This window comes from Bos indicus x Bos taurus, chromosome 13 (assembly GCF_003369695.1).
Source record: "Bos indicus x Bos taurus breed Angus x Brahman F1 hybrid chromosome 13, Bos_hybrid_MaternalHap_v2.0, whole genome shotgun sequence".
Classification (NCBI taxonomy): Eukaryota; Metazoa; Chordata; class Mammalia; order Artiodactyla; family Bovidae; genus Bos; species Bos indicus x Bos taurus.
The window spans coordinates 26,025,526-26,048,116 of NC_040088.1; the positions used below are offsets into that span (position 1 = coordinate 26,025,526).

Genomic DNA, 22,591 nt, shown 5'->3' on the forward strand with positions numbered 1-22,591 from the left:
AGGGGAAGGCGTACGTCAAGGCTGTATATTGTCACCCTGCTTATTTAACTTATATGCAGAGTACATCATGAGAAATGGTGGGCTGGAGGAAGCACAAGCTGGAATCAAGATTACTGGAAGAAACATCAATAACCTCAGATATTCAGATGACACTACCCTTATGACAGAAAGTGAAGAACTAAAGAGCCTCTTGATGAAAGTGAAAGAGGAGAGTGAAAAAGTTGGCTTAAAGCTCAACATTCAGAAAACTAGGATCATGGCATCTGATTTCATCACTTCACGGCAAATAGATGGGGAAACAATGGAAACAGTGACAGACTTTATTTTGGGGGGCTCCAAAATCACTGCAGATGGTGACTTCAGCCATGAAATTAAAAGATGCTTTCTCCTTGAAAGAAAAGCTATGACCAACCTAGACAGTTTATTAAAAAGCAGAGATATTACTTTGCCAACAAAGGTCCATCTAGTCAAGGCTATGGGTTTTCCAGTAGTCATATATGGATGTGAGAGTTGGACTATAAAGAAAGCTGAGTGCCAAAGAAGTGATACTTTTGAACTGTGGTGTTGGAGAAGACTTTTGAGAGTCCCTTGGACATGAAGGAGATCCAACCAGTCCAACCTAAAGGAAATCAGTCCTGAATATTCATTGGAAAGACTGATGCTGAAGCTGAGGCTCCAATACGTTGGCCAACTGATGCGAAGAGCTGACTCATTGGAAAAGACCCTGATACCCACCACTCTGCTGTGGGTGTGTGACTTGCAGCAAACTAATCAGATCGTTTTCCAAAGGCTCTTCAGCTTCACTCATGGGAAAAGACCCTGATGCTGGGAAAGATTGAAGGCAGGAGGAGGAGGGGATGACGGAGGATGAGATGGTTGGATGGCATCACCGACTCGATGGACATGAATTTGAGCAAACTCCAGGAGTTGGTGATGTACGGGGAAGCCTGGTGTGCTGCAGTCCATGGGGTTGCAGAGTCGGACATGACCGAGCGACTGAACTGAACTGAACTGAATGTGTATATGTTAATCCCAAACTCCTGATTTGTTCCCTCCCTTTCCCCATGTTTGGTTTTTATGTCTGCGAGTCTATATCTGCCTTGTAAGTCCATTTGTATCATTATTTTAGATTCCACATATAAGTGATATCATAAACCATTGTTGCCCTTCTCTTGAGCCCAGGAGTCACGTGAAGAAAGTGATGCTCAGAGGACCAAAAGTCCTGGTGAGAAAGACATGGGACCAGAAACCAGGCCCTGTGTGAGTCTAGTTTGAAACTTCTACCTATCTAGAGCCAACATCCCTGGGGCCCAGCCAGGTTGCTTTGGGGGATCAACTCCAGCGGTTCCCTCTGCAATGTATAGGTCGCCCTCTGCACCCCGCCCCTTCGCTCCGACCACGCCCCTCCACCTGGCCCCGCCTCTCCGCCGAGATCCTGAGCTTCCCGCCTGGGGACGAGGCGCGCGTCCGCAGGGGGCGGGGCCTCGGGGCCGCGCGTGCGCTCGCCGGTTCACCGTGCGCATGCTCAGTGTTCTCGCGCGCGCTCGCGAGAGAGGATGGCGGGGGCCGCGCCGGGCGCCATCATGGACGAGGACTACTTCGGGAACGCGGCCGAGTGGGGCGACGAGGCGGAAGGCGGCCAGGTGAGGGGGGGCACCGGGCACCCCCGACGAGGAATGTTGGTCCCCGACGCTGGCTGGCCGCCCCTGCCCCCGCCGCGTGATCCAAGCACAGCCCGCCCCGCCCCCTCCCGCCGCGCGCTTCGCCCCTGCCTCGAGCCCGCCCCTCTTGTTGCCGCCACGGGGACCCACCGCGCCGCCTCTGGGGGCGGGGGCGCGGGGCGATGACCTGGTCCCCGCAGGGACAGGCACGGGCGCCGCCCCCCAGTCGTCACCCGAGCTGACCCTCCGACCACCGTGGGGCGGCCTCGGAGGCGGGTCCTGGGAATTCTTAGCCCCCTGGGCGGGGCGAACAGAAGCTCCAAAGAGAAGGATGGGGCTCAGACAGTTTAAAAAGTAGTCATACTTTAAAAAAAAAAAATCCAACTCAGCATCAGGAGTGGGGAAAAGTGCAACTTTGGACTTTCTCACACGTGCTTTACTGTTTGTAAACCACACTCTTGGCGTTCTGGCTGATTCAGTCAGTCCTTGGCCTAAGTAATGACAAAAGGATTGTCCATCCTTGACCTTCAAAAGTTTGCTGTGGATGGTGAGGGGGCGGTCACAAGCTTCTCTTCTGAAGTCAGGGCTGCAGGTCCCAAACTGGGCGCTCTCGCTCGGCCAGGGGACCCCAACCTGATTCTGATCCGAAGACCCTGCAGAAGTGATGTTTGAATCCCAGCTTCTCAGGCTTCTCCCTTGGGGACTGGAAAGCAGTTGGTTTAGAGGGCAGGAGGCGAGGAACCTGCCTTTTGTTTATCTGTTTATTTAACATTTATTGGAGTATAGTTGCCTCCATGGTGGGTCAGCGGTAAAGAATCTGCCTTCAGTGCAGGAGATGCAGATTGGATCCCTGGGTCTAGAAGATCCCCTGGAGGGGTATGGCTACCCAGTCCAGTATTCTTGCTTGGGTAATCCCATGGACAGAGGAGCCTGGGGACTACAGTCCATGGGGTCACAAAGAGTCAGACACAACTGAAGTGACTTTTAATGCAGGGGGTCTAGTTTTTTTAGTGTTGTGTTAGTTTCTAGGGTGGAACCTACCTTTTGAACAGGAGTCAAGGTTAGGTGTGTGTGGGACAATCGAAGTTATGTTTTAAAGGAAAAAAGCCTGCAGCGGCATGTTCTCCCTTGAAAGAGGCAGGTGGGGCACAGGAAGACATCGAAGCCAGGGTGCAGGGGTGCAAAGGTGGGCACTGTTTTCCAGGACCTGAAAGGAGGCCTGTGTGCTTAGATGTCTGGTGGAAGCAGTGGGTTCTAAAGGGCCTTTGAGAGCTGCTGAAAAGCATGACTTGTTCAAGAGTTGGAGCAGGGAGTGACACTCCAAGATTCGAGTGTTGGCTCATTCCATGGTGTTGGAGGCTTAGAGTGGAAGGATGGAGTCAGATTTAGCTAACGTAAAATCTGGGCTGGTCAGATGATTTCATGCATTTTCTCATTCCACGGACAAAATACTGAGTTGGGTATTACTCTGCTCATTTTGTAAATGAAGAAAGTGAGACAGGAGGACCTGGTCCTGCCCATAGTCAGGAAAGTAATACATGAAGGAAGGGGATCTCACCTACATCTTTTGTCTCCATTACCACTCTAGCAGATGCTGGACCACCAAGGTGATCCAGAAGAGAGACACGTAGGGTATCAGTCAGTTCAGTGGTGGGTGGTTCAAGCATTTGTTCAAAATGCCCTAGTGTTTGTCACATTAAGGCTTCCAATCATAGTGATACACCTGGGGCATGTCTGAGGGCTGTCTAGTCAGTGCCCTCATTTTATAAACTGAGGGCTTATGCTGTTTTGAATAGCAGAGCCAAGCCTAGACCCCACAGACAGGGGCTGACGGCGGGGTCTGGGGTGAGAAGGGACATGCACTGGTTTGGGTCTCAAACTTTTACTCAGATGCCCACTTTACCACTAACTAGGCTGGTAGCCCCAGCCAACTCCCCACCCCCAACCCGTGACACTTAATCTGTGAGACAGAGGAGACTGACCAGACATTTGTAAAGGCTTCTCTGAGAACACATTGGGCTCTGTAACACGTTCCTGCCAAACCCTAAAACACAGTTCTCCCTTGAAAGAGGCAGGTGGGGCATAAGAAGACATAGAAGCCAGGGTGCAGGGGTGCAAAGGTGGGCTCTGTTTTCCAGGACCTGAAAGGAGGCCTGTGTGCTTAGTTGTCTGGTGGGAGCCTCCCCAAAGTGAGGGGACGCTTACTTTGGGGAACTTGAAGCACGATCCTGATCTGGCCCTACTAGGCTCCCACGATGGAGGGTGGACTAGATGTTCATTTCACGTTCAGTCTAACCATGACTGTGGAGGAGGGAGAGAAAGCCAGCCAGTTTAATGATCCCTGGCCCATCTCTTACCGCAGTGTGTAAGGGTCAGTTGCACTGAGGTTGGTCTCTCCTACTAGTTTGTAAACTACAATAATTTTCCTAGTGACAAGTACAGTGGTCAGTACAGAGTGAATGTTCAAAGAGCATCTGCTTGGTGGTATAACAGTGTTAAAGCTGGACAGACCTTGGGGTCATTGAGTCCATCGCCTCCACATCCTCATCCTGCTTTGCCCTTAGATTCAGTGAATGGCCTAAAATAACTTCTGTGCAGAATGGGGACTAGAGTCCAAACAGCAGATGGATGTTGTGTCTTCCAGAACCACTTCATCAGTCTTTGCTGGGAAGCTTTCCGTGGCACATAAGAGAGAGTAATAGTGGAGACAGTAATCGTAGCTGAAATATGCTGAATTCTTACTGAATGTCAGGTTCTAGGCATGGCTTTTCCAGAAATCAGCTTGTGGGATCTCAAAGCAGCCCAGTGGGCAAGGGCACTGCTCTTACCTTTGTTCAGGAAAAGAGAAACAGGTACTGGATAAGGTGTCCTCATGAGATGCAGTAACTTCTGTGACCCCCGTACACGTTACGCAAGCGTGGAGTCATGCTGCAGGCCCACTTGGTTATGATTCTCAATTCCGTTCTCTTGGTCACTTGTTACTTGAAAGTTAAATGAAATGATAAATGTGGAATGCTTGACGTGGCTAGCGTTACATGGGCTTAAGGTGAAATTTCAGGGTGTCTGTGGTAATGAAAAAATAAACTGGCTCTTTCTGCCAACCACAGGAGGATGACTATGGAGAGGGAGAAGATGACGCCGAGGTCCAGCAGGAGTGCTTACATAAGTTTTCTACCCGGGATTATATAATGGAGCCCTCCATCTTTAACACTCTGAAGAGGTACATGAGAAAGTCTGGCTGCGTTGGGAGGAGAAAGCTGCATGAGAGACCCAGAGATGACATGTATAGTCAGAGGGACATGATGCATGAGTGGAGGGCTTCCAGGGGCCCCCACTTTAAAAGCATGAACAACCCATCTTCCTCCTCCCTCCCCGCTGTTGCTGTCTGTCCGCATGCCCTCTGTGTCCATTCGAGTGCCACAGCTTGTCTGTCACTTTTCTAGGTATTTTCAGGCAGGAGGATCTCCAGAAAACGTTATCCAGCTCTTGTCAGAGAACTACACGGCTGTGGCACAGACCGTCAACCTGCTGGCCGAGTGGCTCATCCAGACAGGTGCTTTGTGGGGGGCCTAGGGCCTGCCTGTTCCCCACCCCCATCTTTCCAATTGGATCAGTTTTTTTTTAACTTTATTTTATATTGGAGTATAGTTGATTAACAATGTTCTCTTGTTTTCAGGTGTACAGCAGATTTACTTATACCTATACATGTATCTTTTCTTTTTCAAATTTTTTCCCATTTAGGTTGTTACATAATATTGAGCAGAGTTCCCTGTGCTGTACAGTAGGTCCTTGTTGGTTATCCATTTTAAATATAACAGTGTGTACATGTTGATCCCAAACTCCCTAACTGTCCCTTCTCCCGCCCTTCCCATTCTCTCAAGTCTGTGAGTCTGCTTTGTAAGTAAGTTCATTTGTATCATTTATTTTTTGATTCCTCATATAAGCTATATCATATGATACTTGTCTTTCTCTGACTTAGTTCACTCAGTAGACAAGTCTCTAGGCCCATCCATGTTGCTGCAAATATGGATCATTATAATGCTGATAAATGGGAAAGCTTTTGTTTGTTTTTCTGGTTTTAAGACTTCTGTAAGTAAGAGGGACTTCCCTGGTGGTCCAGTGGCTAAGATTCCATGCTCCCAGTGCAGAGGACCTGGGTTCAATCCTTGGTCCAGGAACTAGATCCCACATGCCTCAACAAAAGATGTCATGTGCTACAACTAAGATTCGGTGCAACAAATAAATAAATAAATAAAGACTTCTCTAAGTAAGAATTGAACTTCTTACCCATTTTCATTTGCTTGATTGAATAATTGAGGTTTACAGAGAGCTTGCGAATGTAATTCTCATTGAGCTGTTTCCTGCCATGTTGGAGAATTAGAGGGTGTATGTTCAGTGTACCATTTTTAAGAAGTCTGTTACAGCGAGCAGTGGATGATGGGTAATTGAGGACCAGGTATGATTATGGCTTTTAGCTAATACGATCAAAGTAGGGCCTTACTGGAAATCGGCTCCTTTGAGTAGGGATGATATTGTGGGGTAAGTGCTGCCCAGAAGCAAGTCGATTTGCTGCTGTCATGGTTCTGGCCTCTTGGCCGGCATCTGTTCTGTGGTGGGGGCTGTTCTTCTGTCATCCTCCCTATTTTGGCAATCTGTCCTTGTTCCCTGCAACCTCAGAAGACATCACCGTGCTTTACACGTAAACGAGCACCTGTGTCTGTTTCGCCCTGGTCTCCTTTTGGGGTCTTACCAATATGTTAAATACATGTAATATTAATTTTAATAAGAAACTCCAAATCCTAAATGGTTAGAAGCAGTTTTGTAATACATGATTTGCACATGGACTTTTGATCTACTTTCTCTGAAGTAACATGAACTGAGAAGTAGCCATTCTCTATCTCGTTGCTTTCATTCTCTTCCAGGTGTTGAGCCAGTGCAGGTTCAGGAGACTGTGGAAAATCACCTGAAGAGTTTACTGATCAAACATTTCGACCCCCGCAAAGCAGACTCTATCTTTACTGAAGAAGGAGAGGTGAGGAACGTCCCCCCCTCTACCCCGGCTCCTGGCGCACGTTGCTGGCTCCACATGCCCACCGGCACCTGGCATTGCCAGTCATGAGAGAGCTGGGGGCTGCAGTCAGGCTGGGAGGCCCAGCTTCTGAATCGCCTGCTAAATGCCCCTGCTTGGGGCGCGAGAGGCTGGAGCGTCTAAAGTTGGGGTGGAGGTGGGAGGGCATCCCCTGGCTCTACCACTCAGCCCCATATGACCTCACCAGCCCTGGGCCTGCTTCCTCCTGCACAGGATACCACAGCTGAAGCCAGGAGCCCAGGGACTCCTCTGTGATTGTTGGCACAATGTAATCTTCACTTAAGCTAGAGCCAGGCCTCTTACCTTGCTGTTTGTTTGTTATCAGACCCCTGCTTGGCTTGAACAAATGATTGCACACACCACCTGGAGAGACCTTTTTTACAAGCTGGCTGAAGCCCACCCAGACTGTTTGATGCTTAACTTCACTGTTAAGGTAGGAAGGATCCTGGAGTCAGAGAAAAGATAAAGGTACTTATGAATGAGGGTTATTTTGAGTTGGTTGGTTGGTGGTCTGTTCCCTCTGAAAAGGTCCTATGTGCTTTTTTGGTAAAGATCTTCATCGTTTCACTTTAGTAAGTCTTGTTAAATGTTGAGAAAGAAAAGCACAGAATGTGTATATTTTGGGGTCGACATGGACTGTGTTTTAGGGTTTGGCAGGAATGTGTTACAGGGCCCAATGTGTTCTGAGAGGAGCCTTTACGAATGTCGGGTCAGTCTCCTCTGTCTCACAGATTAAGTGTCACGGGTTGGGGGTGGGGAGTTGGCTGGGGCTACCAGCCTAGTTAGTGGTGGAGTGGGCACCCGAGTAAAAGTTGGAAATGCAAAACCAGTGCACGTCGCTTCTCACCCCAGAGCCCGCCATCATCCACCTTCCTGTGGACCTGTGACCATGGCTCATGTGTTTGGCTTCTTATTTCCGTGTTGTAGCTTATTTCTGACGCAGGATACCAAGGGGAGATCACCAGTGTGTCCACAGCCTGCCAGCAGCTGGAGGTGTTTTCTAGAGTGCTCCGTACTTCTCTAGCTACCATTTTGGATGGAGGAGAAGAAAACCTTGAAAAAAATCTCCCCGAGTTTGCAGTAAGTACTTTATGTGGCTCAGATTAGAAGTAGGCCATTTGGGGTCATGTGTTTTCAAAAGCAAAATGCTCTTTACTCTGGAGAATGTCTGGGTCAGAGGTCACCTCCCCAGAAGGTGCTGAACTGTTGGCATCTGACTCCCATCTGCCTTTGCTGTTGCTGTGGTCACAAAGCCCAAACACGCTCTTCTCTCCATTCTGCAGAAGATGGTGTGCCACGGGGAGCACACGTACCTGTTCGCACAGGCCCTGATGTCTGTGCTGGCTCAGGAGGAGCAGGGGGGCTCGGCTGTGCGCAGGATTGCACAAGAGGTTCAGCGCTTCGCCCAGGAGAGGTGAGAGGTAGTGTCTCTGCTCTCTCACCCCACACCATTGCCCTGTTTCCACAACTGAAAACCCTAGGTCCTCCTGTTTTGATGTAACTTCCTCTTACCCGTAGAGCTGGGAAAGAGCTTGTGTTCTAAAGTTTTGCTTTGATGAATATTTTGTAAAGGATTTACGTACAGTTTAATTCACTGTATTTATGAATTTATTTATTCCCAATATATTGGGACTCATCAGTAGCAGATGACAGTAGTCTTGAAACAGTTCTTCAGTGGTCCGCTTGTTAGGTTGTGGTCCATCTTTTACAGAACAGAATGATTAGCTTTATTAGCTAATAAAATTTTATTTTTACTAATTAGCTTTATTTTCTACTCATGGAGTCTTAAGATACTGAAAAGTGCATGGTTCCTTTTAGGAAGCCCGTAAGCTGCACTGGATCCTTCTTTCCCAGTTAGCTCCAAATGTTTTCATGGGTCAGTAGGTAAAAAAATACCAGTGGACGAGAGAAATATGAAAAAACAAAGAGATTCCAACAATTCAAAGCATAAATGTGAAAGGCGGGAGGGAGAGAAGGTAGGAGAGGGCCGGGCAGGGAGCCACCTTATCGATGACGGGATATGTGATATTGTTTCATCAAGAGGCCACGACGCCAGTCAAATCACACTGGCACTGGGCACAGCTGCCTCCTACCCCCGGGCGTGCCAGGCCCTTGGGGCCATGCTGTCCAAGGGAGCCCTGAACCCGGCCGACATCACAGTCCTGTTCAAGATGTTTACGAGCATGGACCCGCCCCCTGTTGAACTCGTGAGTGGCCTTTCATTTTAACCATAAGGTGGGACACCCTCAATGCCAACTGGAAGTATATTCTTCTGGAACGTTGGTGCTCCTCTTAGTTCTTTCAAGTTAGGGAGTGCACGTGCCTGTTGAGATGTTCCTGTCCTTTGCCTGGTGCTTATCACGTCCTCGGTCCTCAAGCCCCCTGGAGCACTCTCAGCGAAGGACCTGAGCTGGCACTCCTGCATGGGTGTGTGTGGACTCACCCCCATCTCGTTCCTGCTTTCGTTTTCACTGAGTTGTGTTTCTTTTCAGATCCGGGTACCCGCCTTCCTGGACCTGTTCATGCAGTCACTCTTTAAACCCGGGGCCAGGATCAACCAGGACCACAAGCACAAGTATATCCACATTTTGGCATATGCAGCGAGCGTGGTGGAGACCTGGAAGAAGGTAGCGTCTATGCTGAGAGCGCACGGGCTTTAGGGAGACATGAACCACCTCTGTTTGGTGTTATGTGTGAATTTTGGCTGTAGAGTCACAGGCCCAACTACTGTCTGAAATGTCTTTTCTGGTGTTTCTGCATAAAATAGCCAACGTGCTCAGTGTCTTAAGGAAATGTGCATCGCATCTATGATACTAATTCAAACTGTAATCTGAAGTGTGACTAAAGAAATGAAACTGATTCCCTAGGACACTGACAGACAGAGGTCCCCCTGGTCTGCAGTGTGTGTTCGCTGTGTGACAGGGACACTTGACTTCAGAAACAGGGGTTTGCAGAGGGAAGGGTGGAGGCTGGGTTACCCTGACTTCAAGGACACGGATGCCATCAGGATTCACCAGCTTGCTGTGTTTTCAGAACAAGCGTGTCAGCATCAATAAAGACGAGCTGAAGTCCACGTCAAAAGCTGTTGAGACTGTTCACAACCTGTGTTGCAACGAGAACAAGGGGGCGTCGGAGCTCGTGGCTGAGCTGAGCACCCTTTATCAGTGCATCCGGTGAGCAGATGAAGGTTCTAGATGTAATTATCTGGGGAGGAGCTGGTTTGAATTTTCATATTAACAGCTCAAAATATATCACAAAAGATTCAGAGGTACTTATTCATTTCATTTGTTTTCTCTTCTGTAAATATATAGAGAGAATTTTGTTTTAGCAGTATGAGTAATTTTCAGATATTTACCTGCCAGAAATCTGTTCACAAATTAGACTAAGAAGAAGGAAGACCAACCAGAATTTAAAAATTGCTTTGAAGAAGAGGGTCTATTCAAAGTAAAAGTTAGACCAACAGAATTTTGCCTGGATAGATGTGTGTTATGCCAGTTCTGTGAGCACTCACTAGGAAAGCTTACGCATAGCTGTCCTCTTAGGCATGTGAATTTTTGTCTGTTAATTTGTACTAGAGACTAAGAGCTTGCTTCAGCCCAGTCCACCAAGCTCTCAGAGTGCTGCATTAATGGCTTTCTTCTTCTAAACCAGCGACGTTGGTCTAAAGTCAGTAGAGCATGGGTTTCGGGTTCTGGTGCCCCACTCTCATCAGCCTGTTTGCACTTACGGCGTCTCCCTGGCAGAGCATGTCGAAGAGTGAAGTGATAGGCTAGACTGAGGTGTTTGGTTTCGGTGTTTGCATCCTGCCTTGTTTCCCCGTAGGTTTCCAGTGGTGGCCATGGGGGTGCTGAAGTGGGTGGACTGGACTGTGTCGGAGCCGAGGTACTTCCAGCTGCAGACTGACCACACGCCAGTGCACCTGGCGCTGCTGGATGAGGTAGGGGCTGCGAGGCGCTCGCAGAGCTCTGCGTCCTCCCCTCCCACGTGTCTTCCCTGCCTTCAGAGGACAGTCTTTTCAAAGCTAGTTATTTCTACTCCAAATGAGGAGTTTCCGTTTAAGGAATTAGTTTTGTTGACTCTGTAGACTTCTCAGTTTCTATCAAGTGTTCCTGAGAGGATGAGGAACGGGACAGAAGTTGACTGGCCCCAGGAACCACTGTTTTCCGCCACGAGTTGTGTTTGGTGGCGCTTCCCTGAGGCCTATGGGGAGCCCGGAGCCGCAGCCATGTGGCTCAAGGTGGCTCCCTCTGGCCTCTCTAGATCAGCACTTGCCATCAGCTCCTGCACCCCCAGGTCCTGCAGCTGCTGGTGAAGCTCTTCGAGACAGAGCACTCGCAGCTGGACGTGATGGAGCAGGTGAGTGGTGGCCTAGGGTGAGCTGGGCAGTGGGGAGACGGCCCTTCTCAAACTTGTCACCCCACACCCGCAGCTTGAGTTGAAGAAGACCCTCCTGGACAGGATGGTGCACCTGCTGAGCCGGGGCTATGTGCTTCCCGTGGTCAGTTACATCCGCAAGTGTCTGGAGAAGTTGGACACTGACATTTCCCTCATTCGCCACTTTGTGACCGAGGTCAGTGCCCTGGCAGTGCCCTCTGGGCTTGATGTTGTCACCTTGCACCCAGCAATAGTCACGGTGATGACAGTGATGTGGATACTGGTCTGTCAGGCACCTCCTATCTGCAGGAGCTGTTAGACCTTTATGAGCCCTGCCCGTCTTCATGTTGGAGTTGGGATGGCCTCCAGGAAGAAGGGGTGGGCGTGGGGACGGGTGGGGTCCCTCCACGCTGCTGCCCTCTGACCAGCTCATAGGCTGTGCTCCCACAGGTGCTGGATGTCATCGCGCCCCCCTACACCTCTGACTTCGTGCAGCTTTTCCTCCCCATCCTGGAAAACGATAGCATTGCTGGCACCATTAAAACCGAAGGTGAACATGACCCCGTGACGGAGTTCATAGGTAAGGCTGGCGTGAGCATCTCTGGACTGCAGTTTTCATGTCGTCATTTCCCTCTTGTTTCTAACCCAGGTCCCTTCTGTTCTTACAGCTCACTGCAAGTCTAACTTCATCCTGGTGAACTGACTCAGAGCATCCCCAGAGTGGAGCCGGCCCCTCCGGGAGACCCCTGTGGAATAACCCTTTGCAGAAGCCGTTGTTGAAGAGGCCCCGTCAGCGTCTGGGAAATGGGCTCTGATGGGAGGAGGTGAAGGATTTCTGTGTAAAGGAAAATGTTAGCAGTGTAAGGGGAAAACTTGGGAGTGGGCCCTCTCCTTGTAAGTCCAGGACTGCCCCCTGGATCCCGTCTACAGTAGTCACTTCCCCTGGTAGTGGACTGGGCTCCCAAGACCCCTTAGGATGTAGCCAGCCGTCAGCCCTGGTAGAATTCAGAGACTGAGACACTCAGATGAACTGTTTTCAAAGTTGACTTTTGTTTTTGCACACGATTTGATTGGTTAGTTCATATTATTGTGATTACTTTTATTTTCCAAGAACATATAAAAGCTTTTCTGTGGTGGGAAGGCGTGGATCCCGATATCATGTTGTTCTTATGTGTAAATAAAGCATTCAGATTCAGTTCTGGTGTGAAGTGTGCATTTTATTCATCACTTGGGCAACTCGAAATTACCATCTCCCCCCTGTGCGCCCCATTGGTTTCAAGGTGACAAAGGAACTGGTGGTGAGTGCGAGCTGTTTTTCCTCCCAGACCACAGCTGCCAAGTCATCTGCTACGGAGGTCACATCGTTCACTGCCCCTCGGATCCCGCTTCTCCCGGCTGCTCTCCCGGCAGGAAGCCATCCAGTGCAGGCGCGGAGCCGGCGGCTCCCCGGCTCGCCCCCATGTCAGCCTGTGTGGCATTTCCACCGTGCCTGTCCTCGGTGCTCAGGGCCATCACTGGCTGTCACGTGAACGTCAACCCCCAGTTCCTTCAAACCACGGCAGCGCCACCCCGGTGCCTGTGACAATGGGATCCCCTCTGGTTCCGGCTCTCGCGATCCTTTCTGTAAGAGCTGCTCTGCCTTAAACAATGGGGTCCCCAAACGTGCAGCTCTCCTCGATGGCCAGGTTGTAACGGGCGCCCTCCCCACCTTTGTAGGTGCTGGTCACGATCCGCATCCAGCCGTGCTCGCCCTATGAGGAGTGGGACTGTGCGTGAGGACTGGGGACCCCCGCACACCTTGCATCTCCTACCTCCCCTATCTGCTCTCAGAGCACACAGACCCTCTCCTCCCTGTTCAATTCACCTCGTGCTCAGGGCACCTGCAGTGTCCAAGCCACCCGCTCAGCTGCCTCTCCCCTTTCCTAGGACCCCGTTCAGATAGCGCTTTCGTGAAATATTTAAACTTGGTTAATCCTTAACACAGTGGGTACATGGGTCTGTATACCAAGAGCTAATTAATGTAGCTAAAATATTGACTCTTGTGAACCAGATGTCTGGACTACCTATTAACACCCCCATTTATAGTCATTGAATAAAAAATACTGACGTTTCATCACTTTGACATAAATCATCTTCCCTGGATTTCATCATAATGAGTTAGTGTCTGAAGCTGTAATCGTTAATACGAGGTTTCAGAAATGAAAATTCTGGCAGTTGCTGTAACTCCCCTGGGTTTTTAACCCAAATCAAATAGTGTTTTGAACTTCCCTGGTGGTAGAGCGGATCCCCTGCCAATGAAGAGGATGCAGGTTCGATCCCTGGTCTGGGAAGACTGCACACGCTGAAAAGCAACTAGGCCTGTGTGCCACGACTACTGAGTCAGCTCTAGAGCCTGGGAGCTACAACTACGGAGCCCACGCGCCACTACTCTGAAGCCCAAGTGCCTAGAACCCGGTTCCAAAAGAAAAGTCACTGCAGTGAAGAGCACCCCCTGCTCACTGCAACTAGAGAAACCCCGTGCAGCAACAGAGACCCAGCACAGCCAAAATTAATTTTTTTTTTAAAGTATTTTTGAGGAAACCCCGGTTGTTACTTAGGAGACCAGAAAATATGACAAGAGAAAGAATGAGATGGTTGTAAAGGAATAAAGCAAGCTAAATGGAAACTTTTAAAGTCGGGCTCCTCAGCCAGGGTCTTCCCCACCGCCATGAGATGTCTGGGGATGTTGTGGTTGTCACAGCTGGGAAATAGGGAGAAGGAGCATCTGGCATCAAATGGGTAGGGGCAAAGAGGCTGCTGAACACATTGAGATGCCCAAGACAAGCCTCCTGCCCCCACCACGCAGGACAGAATCCCCCCAGCCCCACATCTGGAGCCTGAAGCCCCACTGCTCAGGGCTGCAGTTCTCAGCTACAAACCCCCCCAGACCATCCATGTGAGAGCTGTCCCAGTAGATGTGTCTTACCCATGGTTCTCCCCACGAGTTCCGGACAATCCAGTACTCCATGCCATCGCTGACACCCCACCCGGCCACGGAGACGATGTGGTTTATGAAGGCCTGGTCGTTGTATTCGGAGTAGATGCCACCAGTGTAGTTAGACATCTTTTCGGTTGCCATTATGCCACAGCTGAGAGCAAGCAGGGAGAGAACGCACACTTTCAGCGGCCACTGTTCACCACGGTTAGGAACAAATCACATAATTCACACCTGATGGTTCTGTCCAAACTTCTGCTGTTACTCACCTGGCGTCCCCGCTATGGTTGCTGTACTGGCAGCCCCGCAGCATGGGCTGCGCCCTGGGACCTTCCCACACACGTGTGCCTCCTTCCCAATAATCCTACCAGGGGCACATAGACTGTTGAGCTTTACTTTTGATTAGCTGCTAAGTTGTGTCAGGCTCTTTTGTGACCCCGTGGACTGTAGGCTGCCAGGCTCCTCTGTCCATGGGATTTTCCAGGCAAGAACACTGGAATGGGTTGCCATTTCCTTCTCCAGGGGATCCTCCCAGCCCAAGGATCAAACCCGTGTCTCCTACATTGGCAGGCAGGCTCGTTACCATTGAGCCACTGGGAAAGCCCTGAGCTTAATTTTGAGAAAACTCATGTGGCAGCTGTTTCTAGCCTTGCGGGTCAAGTTGGCCAGAAGAAAAGGGGTGATAATGACCTGGGTCCCCTCGACCTGAAGCCTGCGTGCCCACCTAGGGCAGGGGTCTCAGCTTCATACCTGATGGGGCCGTTGGTGTAGATTTCTGCCATCATCTTCTCCCTCCCCGAAAGGGAGCCGTAGTCACCGACCTTCCAGAGGGTGTAGTTCTTGATGACATGGCACTCTTTGAATTCAGTGCACGTCCCACACTGGTTAAACTTGTCACACTCTGGGGACCGCACGGAGAGGCAGCGTGAGACCTTCTCCTCGTTAAGACGCGAACAAAGCAGCGCACCCAGACCCCAGTCTTCACTTTTCTAGCTGAGTGCGCCATCCACTAGCTAATAACAGAAATCACCTTGCGCTCAGGTGTTTAATTACCCTCTTCCTTCAGCTACAGGAGTCACGGTAACCATTCCTTCCCCAGCTCTCAGCAAAAAGACAACACTAATTAGCACAAAGCAGGCGCTCAAAAGCTCGACTTTTCCTGAAAGCCAGAAGAAAGGCCTTTGCATAATACTCTATAGCTGAGAATAGAGAGTAATTAAATTCTTAATTTTTAATAATTTTTAGTAATTTCCTTTGATTTCCAAGGGGAGCAGCCTTTTAAATAAGATTATATTGTTGGCTAGTGAATAGGTCAACACATCTGGGGGGAAAGTAAGCATTTTGAATTAGGGTTCAAAACAAAGTGCAGCTGTTAGATCTGGAAGACTCCATACTGTCTCATGTGTTCTCACCTCGTCCATCCTGCCTTGAGCCCGCACCCCCACTCTTTACTGCTTTCATGTTACCTATTTCTGCCATAATTTTCATATCTGTCCAGATTCCTCCCCCCAGGACAGTAAACTCTTCGAGGATTAAGCTGTTGGTTTAATTCACCCCTTGGACACCAAATGCCCAGGACACCCTGAAACATGGTGGATCTGTGGCCACATTTGCTAACACAAAGACCAGACCACTTACTGCAAACAACCAGGGGCCGGTGAATTCCATCTGGCCCTATTGTTCTAGGTGGGCTCGAGGGCCTGGCTGAGGACGGACATGACCAGTTCTGGACAGAGCGGGGCCCCAAGACCACCTGGGTCCCCAATTCTGAGCCCTCAGGGGCCCCCCTTCTCCTTTTCACCCTGGGCACCTCTCTCTGATCCTCTGACCCCTGTGGCATCTACCACTTCAACAAGACTCACTCAACCAGTCTGGGGGGATGCTTTCTGGCTGGGAGTATGGCCAGGAGGCAAGGCAGAGGCACCCGTGGGCGTGGGATGGCGCCTTCAGAAGGCTCAGGAGCAGGAGCACACGTTTTATAGATGGGGTTGGGGGCAGCAGAAAAGTCATCCTCCCCTTTCCTGTCTCAGAAGGCCTTTTGAGTTGGCCCCAGCTCTGTGCTCTGGTTACGAGGGAGCCCAGACAGGAGACTTAAAACTACCCACTGTGGGTCTGGGGTTTGGACTATTTCTCTCCTTTGGTTTTGAAGGGGAGCAGGTTGAAAGGAACGTGCCAGCTCCAGGGGCTGGAGGCACAAGCAGGCCAGCTTGTGCCCACTGGTCCATACAGTGCCCTCAGCCCAGGGTTGTGACTCTCAGGCCAGGCCCTCCTGCTGCCTGCCGGCTCTCCCCACCCGGCTCCTGGAAAACACTCTTCCCTGGACCCAAGTTCCCCTTACAAAGGCCATGACACCACTAAAATGCTAGATGCAAACACCAGGGCCCGGCCTGGCCACAGTGCGCGCAGGCTGGAGAACCCTGCCCCAAGTCCTTTCTCAACAAGGACGCCAGGCCCCCATTTCCTGATCCTCAGCCCCACCCAGGGGGCTCTGTCCCATCCTCCCCCGGGGCCGGCCACAGGACCTGAGAAGTGTGTGGGCCTGGGCTCCGGACCACACCTGCCCTGGGCAGAGGGAGGCATGCGTGTGCCCGTATGCGTGTGTCTGGGGGCAGGGGGGCGAGCGGCGCCTACCTTGGTCCTTGGCCTGGTAGTTGTTGCAGGTCTCGTCGGGGATGCCGTGCCGGTGGGCATACTCCCACACCGGCAGGTCGTTGCCCCCCTCACAAGAGCCCGCGTCGCCACAGTCGATCACGTGCTGCACCGACAACAGTGTGGACGGCCACGCCCCCTTCCTCTTGATGTTGATCCGGTCTGCAGGGGCAGCAGCCACATGGGTCGGCACCCACCCCCTTTCATGCTGTTCTGGGTGGGGGGGCCCTGCATCCCGCTCCGCAGGGCGCTCCCCTCCTCCCGTGGGGCCTCTGCTCTCTCCTCATGCCCCTCTCAGCCCTGAGGCTGGCCCCTACTGCCAACTACCAGGACAGCTCCAGGGGAGTCCTGCCTGAAGGCTGCTAGTGACCAGCCGCCTCTAGGGCACTGGAGAGTGCAGACCAGGGGCCGGTGGGGTGACCCTTCTCATTCCCCACGCGCCTAGGCCCACACACCCCACAGGCAGCTGAGGGTGGCCACACCCCTTTCCCTGCACATGCAGGGTCCTGGGGACCCTACAGCCAGTCCTACCCTGGCCGGCCACCTCACTTGCCACCTCCTGAGGTGATGATCCCACAACCATCCATGCTGGCCCACATCTTGAGATCCCACCTCCAAGTAGGAACTCACCAAGCCTGTTCTTTCCCTGATTACAGTGAGCAAGCAGCCAGGTCCTCCACCCCCCAGCAGCCCCCTCCAGGTGCTTCCTTCCTTCCCTCCCACAGTCCCATGCCCCCCTACATCCCTGGGGTCACCTCCCAGGCTCTGGGCCCACAGGGCTCTACATCCGCCCCTGTGACCTGCCCTCGGCCTTCTGGAATCCACAGCCAGTCACCAGCAGTGCCCCAGCTCTTTCCCCAGTGCCGGGACCACGCTCCCCCAGGGCCCTACTGCAGACACACCTCTACAGAGCCTCGCGTGGCCAACCCCTCCCCCCGACAGGTCTCCCCAAGCCCCTTCTCAGCAGCCTCCCATAGCCGTCTGCTCTCAACCCTCACAATCCCTCCCCAGCCTTGCTGACCCTCCAGCTGACATCATTTCGCCCATTAGCCCTACCCCTTAGCCCCGTTGTTACTGGACCATCTCCTTCCCGCAGTGCTGGCATAGCGTAGCTCCTAAGCTGCCTGGCACATCGTTGGTGCTCAGTAAATAAATGCATTTAGTCGTGTCCGACTCTGCGACCCCGTGGACTGTAGCCTGCCAGGCTCCTCTGTCTACAGGATTCTCCAGGCAAGAATACTGGAGTGGGTTGCCATTTCCTACTCCAGGGGATCTTCCTGACCCAGGGATCGAACCTACGTCCCTTGTGCCTGCTGCACTGGCAGGGGGGTTCTTTACCACTGCATCACCTGGGAAGCCTGCTCAGTAAATACCAGCTGCCTAAATGAACTCACCGAGGTTTTACTGATTGCAGCCTCACCCTGGAAGCCCCCTTGCCATGAACGTGGAGGTTCTCCATCCTGGCTGCACGCTGGGCAAGGCCTGGAGGTGGGATGAGGGCCTCCTTCACCCCCACTGCTGTTTCCCAACCAGTTTGCACCTGACCCACCCCCGGAGGGTTGCACCTGGCACTTCCCCTTTCCGCCCCTCATCTGCCCCGCTCATCCACGGCCAGCTCGTCACCTAATGTGCGCCAGGCCCTGTTTAGTGAGCAAAACAAAGCTCCCACCCTGTGAGCTCCATGTGGTCGGGGAGATGGGCCACGGCAGCAGTAGATGCAGTGCTGCCAGGAAAAGAGGGGAGAGGAGGGGGGGTACCTACGGACAGTGGGGGGCACCCATGGGAGGGGGCAAGGGCCGGGCCTGAGGGCACCCTCCCGTTCTTCAGCTCTTGACATCCAAGCTGGGTCCCAACACCAAATAAGGAGTCAGCTAACATAGGGTCTGCAGGCAAGTCAGGGTTTTGGCTAATCTGCCTGAAGTCTTAAAACAGTTTCAAGCAGGACAGAAAGGGGCCCAGGACAGCCTGGGTCAGAGCTATTTGAGGCCTGAGGCGGGGCGGCAGGGGAGCAGCAGGTGGACCGGTCAGGCAGCTCCAACAGCAAGGCCAGGGCCCAGTTCCAGCAGAATCCTCGATATACCTTGAAGGGAGAGCCCAGCCCTATGGCCTGATTGTCTGAAGGTGAAAAACAGGTGGCCGACGTGCTTCTGGGCTTCAGCCAGAGTGAGGGAAGGAAGGTGTTCTCCTGGAGCGATCAGGAGGTTGGGGAACTGGTTTGGGGGTGAGGGTGGTGGTGGAAAGGAGGAGCAAGTGAGGTTTGAGGTGTCAGGCGTCCAAGCGAGACGGAGAGCATCAGGTGGAAGTGAAGGCCAAGTCCAGCCGTAGGGTCCTGGGAACCCAACGTTCAGAAGTTAAGTTGGGAGGATGAGGAGCCCATAAGAGGGTCTGAAGGGGCCAGAGAGGCAGAGATCAGGGGCCCACTGTGACTGAAAGCCAGGAAAGCATTGGGGTGGGGGGGTCACAGATCAAGCACAATCATGCAGGGCGAGGCCGGGCGGTGACCACCTGGCCTGACCATGGCAGCCCCATGCTGGAGACCTTGGCAAGGAGCTGGAGGTGCGGCTGGAGGTGTTTGAGGAGGTAAGAGAAGAAGTGGGGGCTGCAGGCACCTCTGAGAGCCCAGAAATGGGGTGGCAGCTGGAGGCGGAGTGGGGTTCAGCGATGGGCAGGGGTGGGCATTGGCAGGGGTGGCCTTGGCCAGGGGCTCAGATGCTAGACACCCAGGGATGGGAGGGCAGGAGAACTATGACCAGCTGTGGTAGGCAGCAGCTGGGCCGGCACCCTGGAAGTCCCCTTTCGGGGGCTTCTGTTTTCTCAGCGAAAGAGGAAGAGGATGTCTGCTGCTAGGGAGGACATTCGAAGGGTCGGGAGGGGGAAGCCATTGTTTGTCTGCCCAGGAGGATCCACTCCAGTCAGTGGAGGGTTGACTTCCGAACAGGGAAAGGTCAATGGACCAGACAGACCTTCCAGGCACTGTGTTCCTTTACAGATGCAAACCTTGGCTTGTGACTCCCTCCTGAGATCCCTCAGGCTTCTGCCAGGCCCCTCCCCTGGCTGCAGGGCCCCTGGTGACCTTTTCAGCTTCCCCTACCACACCCTAAGGCCCCCCCAAAGGCCCTCTCAGTTCCTCTAGGCCAGTGAGCGCCATTCTTGCCAGGCCTTTGCCATGAGCTTTGAGCTCAAGGCCGCCCACACCCTGCCTGCTTGCCCAGCCCAGACGTCTCCCAGTGGCTCCTTGGTTAAGCCTCTGGCTCCACATTCTCCAGGGGCCCTCTCCATCTCCATTCCAGTCAGCAGGGGCCTCCCCAGGTAAAAATGGGGCTCAGCCTACCAGCCCCTTCCCTCCTCCTTCCTGAAGGGTCAGAAGTACCACCCAGCCCCCAGGAGAGATGGGGCAGGGCCACCGCGGAGACCTACCAGGTGCTCCTGCTACAGTGGTGGACCCTGGGGTCCAGATCCCACCCCCTCCACCCCACTCCTCACCCTCAAGGCAGCCCAGCTTCTGGGCTCAGGTCCCGGCTGTCACTCACACTCACACAAAGGCCTAGTCTCCTGACCACTCAGCCAGGAGCCTTGGTTTCCTCATCTACAAAGTGGGAGCAATCACAGGGCAGTCAGGAACTTCAATGATACGCGGAATGTTGGCCAGCGGCAGCACCCACACTGTGGTCGGTCTGCTTAGCACAGTGCCTCAGGGGAGGAGTTTCACAGATTTCAGTGTGGAACCCCTGGGTTGCCAGAAGACCCAGGCTGGTGTGAAGTCTGCAACCCACCCTCCCAGGCAGGCCCAGCAGCCTGCTCAAGTGATGTGAACCTCTGATGTCCCCTTCCTCCAGGCCTCAAGACTTCCGGCCCTCACTGTGGCCAGGTGGCTAAGGTCCAGACGAGAAGAAAGCTGGCCTTTCTCAATAGCCCCAGCCCAGAACAAGCATTCATTTCAAATATTAACTACCCTGAAAAGCAGCTTCACGTTCACAGGCCCAACTCCAGCAGGGGGTTGGGCGAGTCTGTGGTTTGGGCCCCAGTGGCTCAGGTCACAAGCTTTGAGACAAATAAGGGTCCTGGAGCCGTTTGTCACTGGGCTTCAGTTCTGTGACCGCTGGGCACGCACAAGGCCCCAGATCGGCTCCCCAAGGCCTGACACAGACACCCCCCTCCCCATCCCAGGTTGAATCCCCGCGACCCTGGGCTGCAGCCACTCATGCTGACAGGAAGGCAGCTGGACGGGCCTCGCTGGCCCTTGACCTACCCGCCATGGCACTGGTGCTGCCATGCGCCCAGCAGGAGCCACAGTACTGGGGGATGTGCTGGTTTCTGGTGACACTGGCGTAGTTGACCCCATTCACATTGCGCCAGTCCCAGCTCTTGGGGAGATCCGACGGGGACAGGTACTCATGAGGCCGGGGGTACGTCCTAGGAACAGACACCATCAACAGAATCAGCACTGGGCACCTCTCCCCTTTCCCAGGGTTGGGGTGGGGGGGCCCAAACATCTTCCCCAGTGGGAGGGTGAGAGGGAATGGGGGCGACCCATCTCTCCCCGGGAGATCCCCGCCCTCTCAGACTCAGCTGGCAGGGCACCCCCCCACCCCCACCCCCAATGCAGGAACCAGACTGCTCCGGCCAGCAACGCCCCAAATGCAAGTCGGCGAGGTTGGCTTGCTTCCAGCACGGGTGAGGCCCGTCCAACCCCACACAAGTGAAAGAGGGCGCTTCCAAAGCCTAGGGGCTGGCCCTGACCCGCAGAGGTCAAGGGAAGCAGGGCGCCCTGGTTGCTGGCACCCCAAGGAGGCGGCAGGGTTCCCCAGGCAGCAGAGCGCGCACAGCCCCGGGAGATGGGCAGACCCCCCCAACCCCAGCCGCCCCGACCTGCGCCCCAGTTGGGTGAGCCGGTCTCCCCGAAGAGGCCGGTAGCAGCCGCGGCCCGGGCGGAAGTGGAGGCCGGCCCGCGCCGCGCCCGCCAGCAGCACGAGCAGCAGCAGCAGCGGAGGCACCAGCGGCCCGGACGACGCCATGGCTCCCTCGCCGGTGCGATCAGACCCCGACTTGAACTCTAACTCAGATCTCGCGCCGGTCACCCCTCCGCAGGCTTCCTCCCCGGCCCGCAGGCCCTTAAGGTGTCTGCGCCCGGCGGGACACTCCCCCGGGGCGGGGCGCGCTGCTGCCCCCGGTGACCCGGCCCCGCCCCGCCCGGCTGCCCGGCCCGTCCGGACTCGGGTCACGCGCCAGGCCTCGGCGGACCCCGCCCCGACCCCGCCACTTGCCTCTTGCCTCTGATCTATCAGACCTCATTCATTCTTAGGGCCCCCCGCCCCCAGCCTTGGCGTCTTGGGACCCTTTGGTCCGGAGAGATGCCCCGGATCCCCGCATCCCGCCTGGGTCCAGCCTCCAGGGATGATGGGCAGGGGTCTCTCTGCAGAACTGCACCCTATTCTAGCTTCCTGATGGAGGAGGGCATGGCAACCCACTCCAGTATTCTTCCCTGGAGAATCCCATTGACAAAGGAGCTTGGCAGGCTACAGTCCCAGGGGTTGCAAAAGAGTCAGATATGACCGAGCACCTGAGCACCCTAGCTTTCCCTGAGGCCGAGACTCTTTCTGGAGAGACGTTGCCCCAACATAGAGAAGGAAGACTGAATCCTTCTAGAAAAGGCCCCTCAAGGAAAATCTCACTTGGAGCCTGAATCTTCTTTCTCCCTGCCAACTTCCAAAGCTGCCTGGGGAGGTTTCTGCTAACAAAGCATTTCATTTTCAAACAACCGAAAGCAGAAGTGCGACCCCAGGGGCCTGGGTTTCATAACTCAAGAGTTCCCTCCTCCTCCGGCTCCTCGTGACTGGTGGTCAC

General features: G+C 53.4%; 2 protein-coding genes across 3 annotated transcripts; one reads left to right on the forward strand and one right to left on the reverse strand.

The window, feature by feature from the left end:
* Positions 1 to 1,532: 1,532 nt before the first annotated feature.
* On the forward strand, positions 1,533 to 12,319 carry NELFCD (negative elongation factor complex member C/D). Of its 2 annotated transcripts, none has more exons than XM_027559037.1 (15): positions 1,533 to 1,643; positions 4,769 to 4,881; positions 5,105 to 5,214; positions 6,584 to 6,693; positions 7,076 to 7,183; positions 7,678 to 7,830; positions 8,034 to 8,164; positions 8,792 to 8,957; positions 9,243 to 9,377; positions 9,784 to 9,923; positions 10,573 to 10,687; positions 11,011 to 11,106; positions 11,180 to 11,320; positions 11,575 to 11,704; positions 11,793 to 12,319. In XM_027559037.1, exons 1-15 carry the CDS (start codon positions 1,557 to 1,559, stop codon positions 11,825 to 11,827), a joined length of 1,770 nt encoding a protein of 589 aa, XP_027414838.1. In that variant the 5' UTR covers positions 1,533 to 1,556; the 3' UTR covers positions 11,828 to 12,319. The 2 variants fall into 2 exon arrangements, with proteins under 2 accessions (XP_027414838.1, XP_027414837.1); XM_027559036.1 differs by having other exon boundaries at positions 1,536 to 1,643; positions 11,560 to 11,704.
* Position 12,320: 1 nt separating this feature from the next.
* CTSZ (cathepsin Z) lies at positions 12,321 to 21,894 on the reverse strand. The gene is made up of 6 exons (XM_027559038.1): positions 21,617 to 21,894; positions 20,997 to 21,160; positions 16,730 to 16,909; positions 14,849 to 14,999; positions 14,090 to 14,252; positions 12,321 to 12,875 (listed from the first exon to the last, which is right to left on the reverse strand). The coding sequence occupies exons 1-6, from the start codon at positions 21,760 to 21,762 to the stop codon at positions 12,765 to 12,767; spliced, it is 915 nt and encodes a 304-aa protein (XP_027414839.1). The 5' UTR covers positions 21,763 to 21,894; the 3' UTR covers positions 12,321 to 12,764.
* Positions 21,895 to 22,591: the final 697 nt, after the last annotated feature.

Excerpts from the sequence above, each read along its gene's own strand:
- NELFCD (XM_027559036.1), top strand. The coding sequence starts at position 1,557 with ATGGCGGGGGCCGCGCCGGGCGCCATCATGGACGAGGACTACTTCGGG. Across the intron at positions 5,215-6,583 it reads CGAGTGGCTCATCCAGACAG|GTGTTGAGCCAGTGCAGGTT; the intron begins GTGCTTTGTGGG and ends ATTCTCTTCCAG. Across the intron at positions 11,107-11,179 it reads AGCTGGACGTGATGGAGCAG|CTTGAGTTGAAGAAGACCCT; the intron begins GTGAGTGGTGGC and ends CCACACCCGCAG.
- CTSZ (XM_027559038.1), bottom strand. The coding sequence starts at position 21,762 with ATGGCGTCGTCCGGGCCGCTGGTGCCTCCGCTGCTGCTGCTGCTCGTG. Across the intron at positions 16,910-20,996 it reads CAGCACCAGTGCCATGGCGG|ACCGGATCAACATCAAGAGG; the intron begins GTAGGTCAAGGG and ends CTGCCCCTGCAG. Across the intron at positions 15,000-16,729 it reads CTACCAGGCCAAGGACCAAG|AGTGTGACAAGTTTAACCAG; the intron begins GTAGGCGCCGCT and ends TGCGGTCCCCAG.